The 14,139-nt window shown below is 46.3% G+C and overlaps 1 protein-coding gene across 1 annotated transcript in view; it reads left to right on the top strand.

Moving 5' to 3' along the window:
* The first annotated feature begins 9,155 nt into the window (after positions 1 to 9,155).
* Positions 9,156 to 14,139, top strand: part of SRFBP1 (serum response factor binding protein 1) — a 118,431-nt gene continuing 113,447 nt past the window's right edge. Inside the window, exon 1 of the mRNA XM_075341877.1 lies at positions 9,156 to 9,404. Coding sequence (XP_075197992.1) covers positions 9,372 to 9,404 — 33 coding nt within the window. The 5' untranslated portion in view covers positions 9,156 to 9,371. The remainder of the gene's footprint in view (positions 9,405 to 14,139) is intronic.

Below are 14,139 nucleotides of genomic sequence, written 5' to 3'. Positions count from 1 at the left end.
GTCGCTAGGAAGGTAACTGCATGTTACACGTCCTAGCGATATTGTGCGCCATGGGCAGTGATTTGCCTGTGATGCACAAACGACGGGGGCGGGTGCTTTCACGAGCGACATCGCTAGCAATGTCGCTGCTTGTAAAGCTGCCTTTAGTCATGCAGGAAAATGGCTTTTCCCCTTCCAGGACTTTGTCAGCGGTCAGTACAACTGTGTAGGTTGGTAGCTGAAACAGCAATTTCCCTGCAAGAGTTAGAGGTACTTTGCACGTTGCGACATCGCTACTTCGATATCGTCGGGGTCAAATCGAAAGTGACGTACATCCGGCACCGGTAACGACGTCGCAATGTGTAAAGCCTAGATGCGCCGATAAACGATCGCAAAAGCATCGTAAATCGGTGATCTGTGTAGCGTCGGACATTTTCATAATGTCGCACCAATAGGAGATACGATGTTGTTCCTCGTTCCTGCGGCAGCACACATTGCTGTGTGTGACACCGCAGGAGCGAGGAACATCTCCTTACCTGCCTCCACCGGCTATGCGGAAGGAAGGAGGTGTGCGGGATGTTTACATCCCGCTCATCTCCGCCCCTCCGCTTCTATTGGCTGCCTGCCGTGTGACGTCGCTGTGACACCGCACGACCAGCCCCCTTAGGAAAGAGGTGGGTCGCCAGCCAGAGCAATGTCGCAGGGCAGGTAAGTGCATGTGAAGCTGCCGTAACGATAATGTTCGCTACGGCAGCTATCACAAGATATCGCATGTGCGACGGGGGCGGGTACTATCCCGCTCGGCATCGCTAGCCGATGAAAGCGATGTCGCAGCGTGCAAGGTACCCCTTATTTATTGGTTGCAAATTAAATTGATCTCGTATTTATCAATATAACCTATAATATGTACTAATTTTTGTTGTGACTGCAGCCCTTTTGTTGGAGATATTCCCTTTGGGTTTATCTTCTTCTTAAACAAGACTTGGTGGACTTTGCGTAATGTTTAGGAATTGGGGGAAAGGTGGGAGGAGGGGCAATGCTGCTGTCAGTGGGGGAAGGGTGAGAGAAGGGGCAATGCCGCTGTAAGTGGGGGAAAGGTGGGAGGAGGGGCAATGCCGCTGTAAGTGAGGATGGGGCACAATACCGCTGCCAGACTGGAGATGTAAGAAGGCAGAAGGAAATGGTGCTGCTTTTGGGGAGTTTTTAATGTTGCTGTTAGTGTTTGTGGTTGAATCAGTTTAAGTGAATTGGTTTAAAATTAGCAATGAGCAAAAGATATCTGGTCAGGAAATTCTGCAGTCATCACAAGATGCGTCACAGCATTCTGACACTGATGGAGATAAAAAGGCACAACTCACTGAGAGGAGACGTAGCATAGCCAGTGTAATATAGAAATACAGCTTTAATAGATGTACTGTATATTAGGAGATTTCTTCAATTTTTTTTTGTAAAGTGCTACTAATTATACATATCTTTAGACTTCAAAAAGTGCACATTACTCTTAAAGAACTTGCATGTGTAATCCTTATAAGCTCCACTTCTTGGGGTGTCTAAGGGAAGCCATAACGAAAAATCTGTTTCTTAGTAATAAATGCAGTTTAATTGCCTCTATAGTGAGTGAGTTTCCAGCTGTGAAAGGGTTAATACTTGGGGCCTGCATCAGTAATAGGCCCCTGTAGTAACCATGACCACTGTTATGAGGTCATAAATATTGTCATAAAGAAGATTCCATAAAAGAAGGCTGCGCTGCCATGATCAGTGCCATTACTGATGCGCCAGAGGACGTTGAGCTTGACCACCCCACGTAATGTGCCGACCTTGGTGTAATTTGGAGGTTCTAGCAGGTAAAGGGGTTGTCTCATTTTGACACCCCCAGAAAATATGAAGGTAATAGAGGGGGGTCCCTGGGACAGGATCCCCTTCTGTTACCCTCTACAAAGAGCAGCTCTCCTTTGGGAGTTTATGGACGGACCTATGACTTAATGGGTGCCGTGGGGGGAGGGGGGATTTAATTGATTAGCAGTTATCTGTAACTAACAATATTTTTAACCAAGTGTCCATCTTCTTGCGAGGGGGACCTGGATCTGTAAGGGAGAAATGCTTCATCAATCTGGGTAATTGGATCAACCAAATTAATTCCATCAATTACTGTGGTGATAGATATCACAGCCAGATCTCTCCACATCCAGTTTATCACATTTATAGTCTAGATTTATTATGTCGTTCTCTGTAAATTTAGTAAAATGTACAAATTGTAAAACTGCTGTTACATCTGTTATATATCGGCACTAACTCTCTAAGCCCAAGGGAAGGGCAATCCTCCAGCCATGGTTCTCTAGAGGTTTCCTCCACAGGGGGTTTTTCCTCTCCTGAGTGCTGGGGGGTGACTCTCCGTGAGTCGGGGGTGTGCCATTTTTGGTGTCATGTAAATTTAAATAAAGTTGAGAACGTTTGACACTTAATTGCAATGCTTTGTGTATTTATTTTGCATTCCTCTGTGTGATTCATTGTGTTTGGGAGTCGGGGTCCATCAGATATCACAATGTCATTTGGTTGCACACCTGCCGGTCACACAGGACCCTCACCTACACAGGACCCTCACCTACTCAGTGATTGCTCCAGGAGTTGTCCCTGCTCTGATGATGAAGATGGAGAAGAGGAGACAAGAATTACAACACAACTGTACACTTGTGCTCAAAATAAGAATTGATATTACAATGGTATTACAAGCAGCTTACTTGGTATTAACATAAAACCTCATTCACACACTGAGTATTTCGCTCATCATTTTACATCTGTAGTTGGAAGGTAAAAGCTGGTATGGAGGAAACACAGAAAAAATATAACACACACTTTCACCTTGCCTTGCTGGTCCTGGTGCCTACTGTGAATTACTGATGCAAAATATTGCGTCCATATAATCAAGACCAGCGTTGTTCACACCGGTCTTGATGAGGGGGCGTGCTGGAGTCAGACCCTTCTTCATGAATCTGAAGTGTCTGGCAAATGGCATGCACCTCTATGTGCTGCGCCAGGAATCTCTACTCAGATACTGGAATGAAATTTCTTGTGTACAGAACGCTGCCCATGGTCATGAATTAGATGAGCTGTGTCATCCCGTTGCATCCCCGTCCAGCTCTGTTCAGTTTGTGGAGCTGGGAAAACATGGCATGAAAATGATAAGAGCAACTCTGAGATGCGCTTAGTTTTGATACTTTCCAGAACTTTCATGCCACAATTTTGGCGTGACTGTACATTGCCTTGGAAAAGTGGTCTAATCCTTACTAACTACAGTGGAGAGGACTGTGCAGGAGCAATCTGTGGGCACAAAAGCTTCAAAACAGTTGTCGAATAAGGGTCAAATTACTCCTGTTTTTTTCTGATAGATCTACAGTCATGGCTGAAAGTGTAAGTACCCTTTTAAATTGCTCAAGAAAATTAAGTATTGCTTCCAGAAAATTTGCTATACACATGTTTATTTTATTTGTGTGTATTAAAACATTAAAAAAAAAATCTGAAGAAAAAAGTCACAATGGACATAATTTCACACAACCCCAAAACTAGGCCAGATAAAAGTGGTGGAACCTTTACAAAATTGTAGGTAAACAACTTTGTTCCCAGCATGTGATTCTCATTCACACTCACCTGTGGCAAGTAACAGGTATGGGGCAATTTCAAAATCACACCTGAAACCAGATAAAAAGGGGAGAAGTTGACACAATCTGCATTGTGTGGCTGTGTTTGCTACACTAAGCATGGAAAACAGAAAGAGAAAGAACTGTCTGAAGACTTGAGACCCAAAATTGATGAAAAATATCAACAATTACAAGGTTGTTTTGCTGGGTCTGACAGAGTTCTTTGTGTGCAAGGCATCATGAAGCGTATATCACTTCAATTAATAAGGTATGGGAAAAAGCTTCAATATTATAAACATATAATTTCCATTAACATGATTATTTATTAGTATTGTTTAAAATCCACGAAAATATCAACTGAAAAGAATAACCAATACAACAGAAATATAATACAGTCGGCACAATATAAAACATGTAGACAAGATATAAGAAACTGGAAATATTGCACCCCTACATATCCCTAAAAAACTCACCCTGCCTATCAGCGGGGAAACTCTAAATGTATTTGGCACCCCTACTCAACTGTGGCTAACCCTCCCTGACACACACCTTATACGAAGTTCAGGAATGGGTAAGCAATATATGGTCCAAAATAGTGAATTATGTCCCAAGAATCTATTAGAAGCTGTATGTTTACTTAGCTTCTTAGCTCATTAGATGTTGGTATCCAATAGAAGCCTGAGACATGATGATGGTCTCTGGATATGAGAAGAGGATCCATCCTAGGATATCATATATTCGGACCAGGTGCAGAGTTGCTTCCTTCAGGTAGAAAAAATCCGTGTTTCTCCAATTCGGTTCATCAGGAGGCTCTATTACATATATGGGTACATGCCCATGATCAGTGATTGTAGCGTTTTGGATGCAGCGTGTTTTCACTACGTCTAAAACGCTGCGTGGTACAGTAGAAGCACAGTGGATGGGATTTATAGAAATCCTGTGCCCACTGTGTGTGTGTATGGCCTGCAGCATAAACTGACCGGTGGTGTGGCTTCCAAGCCAGAAGCATGTCCGAACCCTGATCGTGGGCACGGGCAGTTGCGTTCTCTGCCGGAAGCTCAGCTTAATTGGTAGCAGGTCTCCGGTTGTCACAGACAAGGCCGGTGCCTGCACCACCCCTGGCTGTTTAACTCACTAAATGCTGTGATCAATTGTAATTGAAGCATAAAGAACGATAGAGTGGCACCTCCACAACGAAATTGCACGCTGCCGGCCATAGTAATGGCAACTGGATGTCAAATAATGACCTCCTTGTCTACTAGCTATGGTGGCCTGTTAGACCATTCCAGGGTCATGGTCTAAAAGGTTTTCTCTGCTAGTGTCCACCTGACAGCTCTAATGCATTGCAGTACATTTTTATTGCAATTCATTAGAAGTGATCAGAGATATAAAAGTTGAAGTATGAGTGAGGGACGAAGTAAAAAAAATAGTTCACCTATTAAGTAGAAATATATAGTAAAAACACAATAAATAACAAAATTATAAAATAAAATTACTCCAATAAATACACATATTTATGTAAAAATAAAAGGAAATAAAAAAATACACATATTTGGTATTGTTGCTTCCAGAATCTATAAGACTGTCACATTATTTAACCCAGAGGCGTATCTAGGGGGTGGCTGGCAGAGCGTGTACCCTGGGCACAGTGGCAGGGGGGCGCTGTCGGGCCTGCTGATGCAGAATTCTGAGTCTCCCAGGCGGCCAGGAACGGCGTCATCACCTGTCAGCAAGGGCGGTAATGCATGCTGCGGCCCCTGAACCGAGTTCCGGGGACCGCAGCGCTGATGCCAGCAGCCGCACTTTCCTGATTTGCTGGCTCTTAAATCCACACCTGTTCGCAGCTTTCACTGCTGCGTGCAGGGTCCAAGTTCGTCTGTGGTCAGAGCTAGCACGTAGTGTGCACTGCGCTCCCGTCCCAGAGATGACTTAATGTGTAATGAAGCTGGTCACGCCCACTACCTGGAAGGAGCCCATGCATTCTAGGCTCAACCCACAGATAAAGAGAGGAGCCGAAGCATCAACATCCCGCTGAGCTGTATGTTGTCCCCCCACCCCAGTGCTGTATACCCCCAGTACTATCTGTCCCGACCTCAGTGCTGTATACCCCCAGAACTGTTTGAGCCCACCACCCTAGTGCTATATACCCCCAGAACTGTCTGTCCCTTGACCCCAGTGCTGTATACCCCCCAGAACTGTCTGTCCCCTGTCCTCAGTGCTGTATACCCCAGAACTGTCTGTCCCCCCCCCCCGACCCAGTGGTGTATACTCCCACAACTCTGTCCCCTGACCCCAGTGCTGTATACCCCAGAAATGTCTGTCCACTGACCCCCAGTACTGTATACCCCCCCAGAAGTGTCTGTCTCCCCACTCCAGTGTGCTATACCCCCCAGAGCTGTTTGTCCCCCCCATCCCAGTGCTGTATACCCCCCAGGGCTGTATCTCCCCACACCCCAGAGTTGTATACCCCAAGAGCTGTATGTCCCCCCCACTCCAGTATACAATCTCAGAGCTGTATGCCCCCTTCTGGAGCTGTATGTGCCCCCATTGCTGTATGTCTCCAGCCTCTTCTTTGATGTATATAGCAGTGTCAGTGTGCACTGTGTGCGGCCATGTCTGTTAGCCATGGCCACAAATAAGTGTGGCACAGCCACATGTCCAGGAGGAGATGGATGGGAGACAAGCGGGGGAGGTGAGTGAGGCTGCTGCCGACTTCCCCATATTAATACTTCTAATGTATCCATATGTGCATGTATGATGTGTATCTATATATGTCAGTGTATATGACTGTATAAAGATTTGTCTATTTAGATGTATTCTTGTGAATTTGCATTAAATATGTACAGTATATGTGCGTTTCTATGTGTGTATGGGGCCGACTAAGGGCTCGTGCGCACGTTGCGTAATTTCATGCGTTTACGCAGCGTTTAGCAATGCAGCGTAAGTGCATGCGTCCTGCGTCCCCAGCACAATCTATGAAGATTGTGCATAATCCGTGCGCACAATGCTTTTTTGAGTGCAGCGATTTGAGTGTCAAAAATTTGACAAAATCACTGCGTTTAAAAATGCAGCATGTCAATTATTCTGTGTGCTTTGGATGCAGCTCCCACTCTGTTTATGGGAGAGGCAGCATCCCAAGCGCATGAAATCAGCATATTTTTCTGCAGAAACACTGCATCCATTATGCAGTGTTTCTGCAGCGATTTGAATCGCACATGACCTGTCAAATCACTGCAGAATTTTCTGCAGTGACACGACGCAACGTGCGCACGAGCCCTAACAGTCTTTTGCCCGGGGCCCACAAAAACCTGGAACCAGCCCTGCCTCCACAGCACCACCCCCTGCTCCGTGTAAGGCTACTTTCACATTTGCGTTGAACGGTATCCGTTGCATTGCATTGTGTGACGGATACAACGGATGTGTTTCATACAGTGGCACAACGGATGCACCGAATGCTGCAAAACAACGCAATCCGTTTTGTTTTTTTTACAGTTTTACCATCGGCAGTCTATTGCGAACGATCAGCTGATCGCTAACGGTAGTCGGCCGCCGGGTGATCAGCCGATCACTCACAGTAGCCGGCCGCCGGGTGATCAGCTAATCGTTCGCCGACAATGTGTGCAGGGGGCGGAGTGCGAAGTGGGTGAAGCCAAGCGGGGCCATGGCTGAGGGCGTCAGTGCCGCGGGGACTGCATCGCTGGGGGACAGGTGAGTGTGAGAGTGTATGTGTGTGTGTATACATACGGAGTGCGGGAGGGGGCGGAGCCGAGCGGGGAAGTGTCGGGCTCCTGGCACACGTAACCAGGGTTCCTTGGTTACCCGATGTGTACGCTGGTAACGGGTTCAGGGAGCCAGAGAGTATGCGCAGTGAAATCCAAAGGATTCCGCTGCTCAAAAAAACATTACATGCTGCGTTCCTCCCGCCCGACGCAGCGTCAAAATAACGACGCTGCGTCGTCCAGCGGATGCAACGCTGACACTTGCATTACAGTGCGTCGTCCATACAAGTCTATGGACAATAGCACAGTGTGTTAACGGACTGCGCTATTCTCCATAGTGACGGACTCCGCTGAACGCAAGTGTGAAAGTAGCCTCACCCTCCAAAGCACAGTGCTGTAGCGTCAGTAAATTCCCTGTGCCATACACACGACCTGCAGCCCCCAGCACTGACAGGAGACACTTTATTCCGCCCCCAAAATACAGTCTGAGACCCCAGAGCTATAACTAATGAGAAGCTGAATATTCTCCCCCAAAGGCCTCTTCTCCACTAGCGTTTTTTTAATCACAGCAATACTCGGCTCAAAATGTGAGTCGAGTATCCTGCGTGTGATCTGCGTGTGGTGTGTGTTTTTTTCCTCACATAGCATCCGTATGACATGTGACCGTCATGCGAGTGCTATGTGAGTTTTTAGGTAAGCAGTGTAGGGCTGGCTACGGGAGAAATCTCCTGTAAAACCAGTCCTGGCCGCGGTTACCTTCACTGAGCTCCAGAGCTGTAATCTGAGCTCCAGCGTTCTGCCTGAGCTGTCTGCAGCTGTGCTGACCTGAACAGCAATCGCCGGGGAATCCATCACTCGGCGCCCGCTGTTCAGGCTGCAGTCTGGAGCTCAGGTGACAGCTCCGGGGTTCAGTGCATGTAACCGCGGCCAGGACTGGTTTTAGGCTCTGTGCGCACTAGAAATGAGAAGTTTCTCAAGAAAATTTCTTGAGAAACTTCTGGGAGTGAAAGATTTCCGGACCTCCGGAAAAAATCCGCACCAAATCCACATGCGGATTTGCCGCGATTTTCCCGCGGGTGGTTCCCTGCGGATTTTGCAGGCTGTACTGCCGAAATCCGCAGGGTACCTGCGGAAATAATGGACATGTTCATTTTCTCAAGAAAGTTTCTCGAGAAATTCTTCTCAAGGAAATTTCTTGAGAAAAATCCGCACCAGTGCGCACAGCTTTTTTTTTTTTTACCATAGAATTTGCTGGGAAATGTCTGCACAAAGATTGCAGACATTTCTCAAGAAATTTCCGCGGCAAATCCGCGGGAAAAACGCACTAGTGCGCACAGAGCCTTACAGGAGATTCCTCCGGTAGCCAGTCTGACCCAGTATGCAAGTGTCAGGATCCGTGTGACATGCGCATGCCACCCAGATTCTGGCTTTTCTCTCACCCCCATAGGATTGCATGGGGGTGAGAGAGCTGAGAATCGCATCAAATCGCAGCATGCTGCGATTTCAAGGAGAGCCCGTGTATCTACTGAAGAAAACGGGGAAATGGAGACAGCATCATTAGAAACCATTTCCAAGAGTGCAATCCGTTTCTCAATGCGATGGGATTTGCAGGAAAAAACCGCTAGTGGAGAAAAAAAGTCAGAGTCAGCATCCGTCCGCTCTGCAGGAGCCGGGCACTGCTGCTTCCCGCTCACTGATCTGCACGGCACTGATTTAGGCCCCGCCCCTTCCGGTGACGTCTTTCCCTCAAAAAATCAACTCCACGCTAGACGCTACCGCGCTGGCATGGGGAAGACGTGTGTCTGTCCCTCAGGTACCAAAAGGACCTTGGATGACGATTGAACATGTGATCAGTCACATGTGTGGGAGGAGACATGGTCACAGAGGGGATTAATGGAAGAGGAAATCACGTGACAAGGTCCACATCACGTGAGTTATCACGTGGCTATGATGTCATTACAGGTCCTTTACCACGCGAGGATCTAGCATTCACCGTGCAGAGTGCATTCCGGGTTCCTGTGTCTCCGCGGTCGGCGCCATGAGTGCTCCTGTGCTCAACCTGAACAATGAGGTGAGTGCGGCGCCAGCGGCGTGTTCTGCGCCATTGCACTCTGCCGGCGTGTGCGCATGGCCGATATTCACATCAGTGCCTGCCGGCGGCCACGGCTGTGATGCTGCTCGCCCCATATTGTAGGTACAATTGCAAGGTGTTCATAGAAAGAAACCACTCTACAACTCAGCCTTCCTCACACAGGCGGTCTCTGCTCTATATCGCCTCTCAGTGCCTGTGTGCCCGCATTACAATACAGACAGGCTACATACACACAGTGGCGAGATCTTACCAGTATTTGTAAGGAAAAGCCAGGAGTGGGTGATAGATACAGCAGTGGTGCCTGTGTCTATTATACTTTCCTCTGATTGTTCCACTCCTGGTGTTGGCTTCAAATACAGAGGTAAATACTCCCACAATACTAACCATGTGCACGAGGCCTTATACTCCAGCGCTGTTCCATTGTCACGTCATGCGAACACAATCAGCGCTCACTTTGCTCTCCCCGCCTTCAGGAGAATCAAAAATTATAGGGAATCTGTCACCAGGTTTCTACCACCTAATCTGAGAGCAGCATAATGTATGGGCAGAGATCCTGATTCCAGCCATGTGTCACTTACTGGCTGCTTAGTGTTTTGATAATCTACTGCTGATTAATCAGTGATCTTATCATTAGAGTACTACTTGGCCTGCTGCCACATATTCCAGTATATTCATGAGCTCTGTATAACTGCTAGATCTGCAGCAGAGAATACATTCATTTTATCAAAATGACAGCAAACAGCTCAGTAAGGCCACTTTCTCACCGTGTTCCTCTCTTCGTTCAGTTGTCCTGTTGGGGCTTTCGTCCGAACGTCCCCCCCCCCTCGCAAAACTGGATTTGGACATATGCGCTGACGGGACCAATGACTATAATAGTGTAGACGGAGTCACCGAGTGCTCTGTCGTGCTCCATTTTCTGAGGTATACGCTTAACTGGAGGCAGACAGCCAGATGTAGTAGACTGCGTCTGGCTGTCAACCTCCAGTAAGCGTATATCTCCTAAAATGATCCATAACAATGCAGACGGGGCCACCATGTGTTCTTTTATGATCATTGGCCTTGTAAGTGCAAATGTCCGAATCCAGTTACAGAGGGGGCGGAATTTGGACAAAAGCCCCAACGGAACCACTGAACAGGGAAAGAAACGCAGTGTAAAAGCAGCCCAAGTGACACATCGCTGGAGTCCGGATCTCTGCAGTTACATTTTGCTGCTCTCTGTTGGGGTAGAAAAAACCTATTGACCCTTTAGGCCCCCTTCACATGTCAGTGATTCTGGTACGTATGTTTGTAGTTTTTATACGTACCAGTCATTTACGCAGGCCCATTAAAATCATTGGGTCTGCACACACATCAGTGATTTCTCACTGACTTGTTTCTGTGCGGCACACGCGTGTCCGTGTATTTTGCACGGAGACAAGTCCATTTTTTTCTGGCATTTTTTTATGTCCTATGGACCACACAATGGTGTGCTCCGTAAAACACGTACTAGAAAAATCACATACATTTAAAATATAAAAAGCTTGTTAAACTCTCCCGTCTCCAGCAATGCTGTCTTCAGCCGCTGCTGTCTCTGCTTCCAGGCCGGCTAATCATGCTCATACATATGCACTGCACAGCCGACCTGGAAGTAGCTGCAAATGGGGAGACAGCAGCGGCCGGACACAGCATCACCGGAAACTTCAGCACCACGGGTAGCAGGAGTGGAGACAGGTGAGTATAAGTGTCTGATCTCCATGTGTTATCAAAGATAACACACGGAGATCACGTGTGCCAAAATCACAGCACACGGAGGAAGATACGCACCTTTATCATGTCAGTGAAAAACGCACACATTTTTTCACTGATGTGTGAAAGAGGCCTTAATAGGAAGTGAATGGCCAGCCACAGCTTTCACTTCCTCTTGCGGTTTGGTTCATCCCAAGCTCGGGAGAGTGAATTCAGAGCTGATTGGGTGCACGGCTCACGTGACATAAGTCACATGAGTCTCAGGAGTGCGAGTGCCCACACGGATGAAACAGCATTGGTACCGAAGGGAAGTATAAATGTTGTTTTACAGAGGGTAAACCTGCTGATTGAGAAGGGGCTGTCCAATCAGAGGATAACCCTTTTTTAACATCTTTTTTTTTTTTTGTTTTCAAAAATTGAAGGAGGTATTTTTAATGTATACACCATCTTGCCTAGGTTAGTCACTAGAGATGGACGAACCCGCAGATGTTCAGTCTATGGGGACTCGAATATTGGCTATAAAATGATGGTAGAAAGGGCTGCAAAACAGGACTGTTATACTTAGTCTCCCACGTGGATGTAACACTGCTTCCCTGTGCGCTCATGAACTCTCAAACATATTCACTGCTTCCCCCACCATCAGTCCGGCGTCTGTGATTGGTTGCAGTCAGACCGTGCCCTTTCCCTGTGTGACGGCGTCGATCTGCTTGGAATCACACATGCTGTCTCCATCTCTATAGTAATGTAAAACTAAATTTAATACATTTAAAAAAAAAAAAAAAATGTTGGCGAGTCTCCATATGTTGTGATTCCCAGCGCAGATACAGCATACAGCTACAGGCTGCTGCAGCCCCCGCGGTGTATCAAAATAAGAGGGACCCCATGCAGCTTTTTTTTTTTTTTTTTTTTTTTAATTATTTCAATAAATAATGTAAAAAAAATCTACATGCAGTCCATCCCCAATTTTGATGCCCAGCCATGATAAAGCCAACAGCTGCCCCAGCCTAAAAATAGTAGCCTGCGGCTGCCCAGAATTATTGCGGCAATCGGGGTAATATAAGGGGTTAGTGACAGCTCACAGCTGCCCCTTAGCCCTAGCATGGAAGGCGTCTGAAACCCTCCACATTACCAATTCTGTAAGTGAAAAGAAATATAAAACTGAAAAAATCCTTTTATTTGAAATAAAATACAAAAAACCCACTCCCCTTTCTCCAATTTATTAACCCCCCCCCTAAACACCCAGATCTGATGTAATCTACCCGATCTCCCACAATGATCCTGGCTCTGCTACATACTGAAGTCACAGCACGCAGGCACATTAGAAAGCATGACTGCCCGCTGCAGCTTCAGGAAGACACTAACTGAGCCACAGCTGTGAGTGGTGATATCACTGAGTTTACTTGCGGTCACCGCTGAATATTCCTACGGTACCCCACCTGTGACCGCATTTACCGGTATGTGATTGTGATCATGCTAACGCACGAGCTATGCCCGCATTATTGCTGCCGGGAGCTTGGCTTAAGTGATAGCCTGGCTTCAGCAATCGCAACCAGGGCCGGTGCCATCACTGCCCCTGGCTGTTTAACTCCCCCCGCCCCAATATAGAGACCTCGCATTTAGGAGGCCAGGAATAGGGAGTGTTCACTCTCTTCCACCCAATCGGCACCCCCTCCCCTCCCGCGAAAAAATTGCAGGCTGACTATCGTTGTTATGGCAACACAAGGTAAAATAATGACCTCTGAGTATGCTAGCCACATTGGCCTCTTAGACCAGCCATGGTCTAAAAGGCGTTCGGAACATGTGACACTGGTGTAATGCATTGCAATGTATTACATCAGTGATCAGAGTAATAAATGTTAAAGTCCCATAAAGGAACTAAGTGAAAACGGTAAAAAAAAGTGTGTTTTTATGTGAAAGCAAAGTACACTTTTAGTATTGCTGTGTCTGGCATAAAGCTGTCACTAACGCATACAGTGAAAACCATAACAAACGTAGCAAAAACTGTCATGTCATCATACTACCGACAAAGTGGAATAAAACGTGTTCCAAAAGTTGTATGGAAATAGAAATGGCAGGTGTCCCCTGCAGCGACCATGGGAGCCTGGAAGTGACAGCCAGACTGCCGCTGTAATGGGTTCTGCATAACCCGAGAGATCGCAGATCCTGACTGTTTGTTGATGGGTTATTTATTTGCACTGATTTAATGCAGTTATACATAAATCTGTTTATATATATATAAAATTATACATACTATAGAAAAGGAAGAGTGGTCCAGCAAATATCAAGAGGTCCGGTTGGCATAAAACAATGGATTTATTGATAGAAAAATTAAAAAAAATATATATTTTTTTTACATTGTTCAAGACCCACTCCTGGTCTGGATCCGAGCAATATTCAGGATAACAGGAGGGACCATTCATTCAGAGCTGTCACGGGTGAGCTGGTCTACATCTTCATATATATATATATATTGTGAGCAGGGCCCTCCCCCCTCTTGGTATTTGTTGAGTTACGTTACTTTGTAATGTCTGTACATATCACTTCTGAATTGTAAAGTGCAGCGGAATACATTATCCCTGTGTTTACGTTGATGTTCTCTGGTTCTGAGCCCCAATGGGGACAGTGTTGCTGATGTAAAGCTCTGTGGAATTAATGGCATTAGATAATAATAATAATTATTTAACAGATTGTAAAATAAGTGCCTGACTGCAATAATGCTTTCATACTCTAGAGGGCGGCACAGTATAACCTATTTTCCTTGTGCTAGTCTTATTCTTTTCTACACTGCTGATGAATGTGGCCGCTCAACTCTTGCTCCATTCATCTTATTTTGTACTTGTGCATTTTTAAAATCTGCCACATATTTAGCTTTAAGGGCTCATTCACGCGCTGTTATTTTGCCCCCATTTTTTGGTGCAGTTTTGATTTAAAAAAAATGCACTTTACAGTAGCAGCAAAGTGAATGTGATTTCTGAAATCTCCCGCACAT

Source organism: Anomaloglossus baeobatrachus, chromosome 1 (assembly GCF_048569485.1).
Source record: "Anomaloglossus baeobatrachus isolate aAnoBae1 chromosome 1, aAnoBae1.hap1, whole genome shotgun sequence".
NCBI classification, from domain to species: Eukaryota; Metazoa; Chordata; class Amphibia; order Anura; family Aromobatidae; genus Anomaloglossus; species Anomaloglossus baeobatrachus.
Note: the sequence above shows the minus strand (reverse complement) of the source record. Positions and strands in the feature narration are given on the sequence as shown.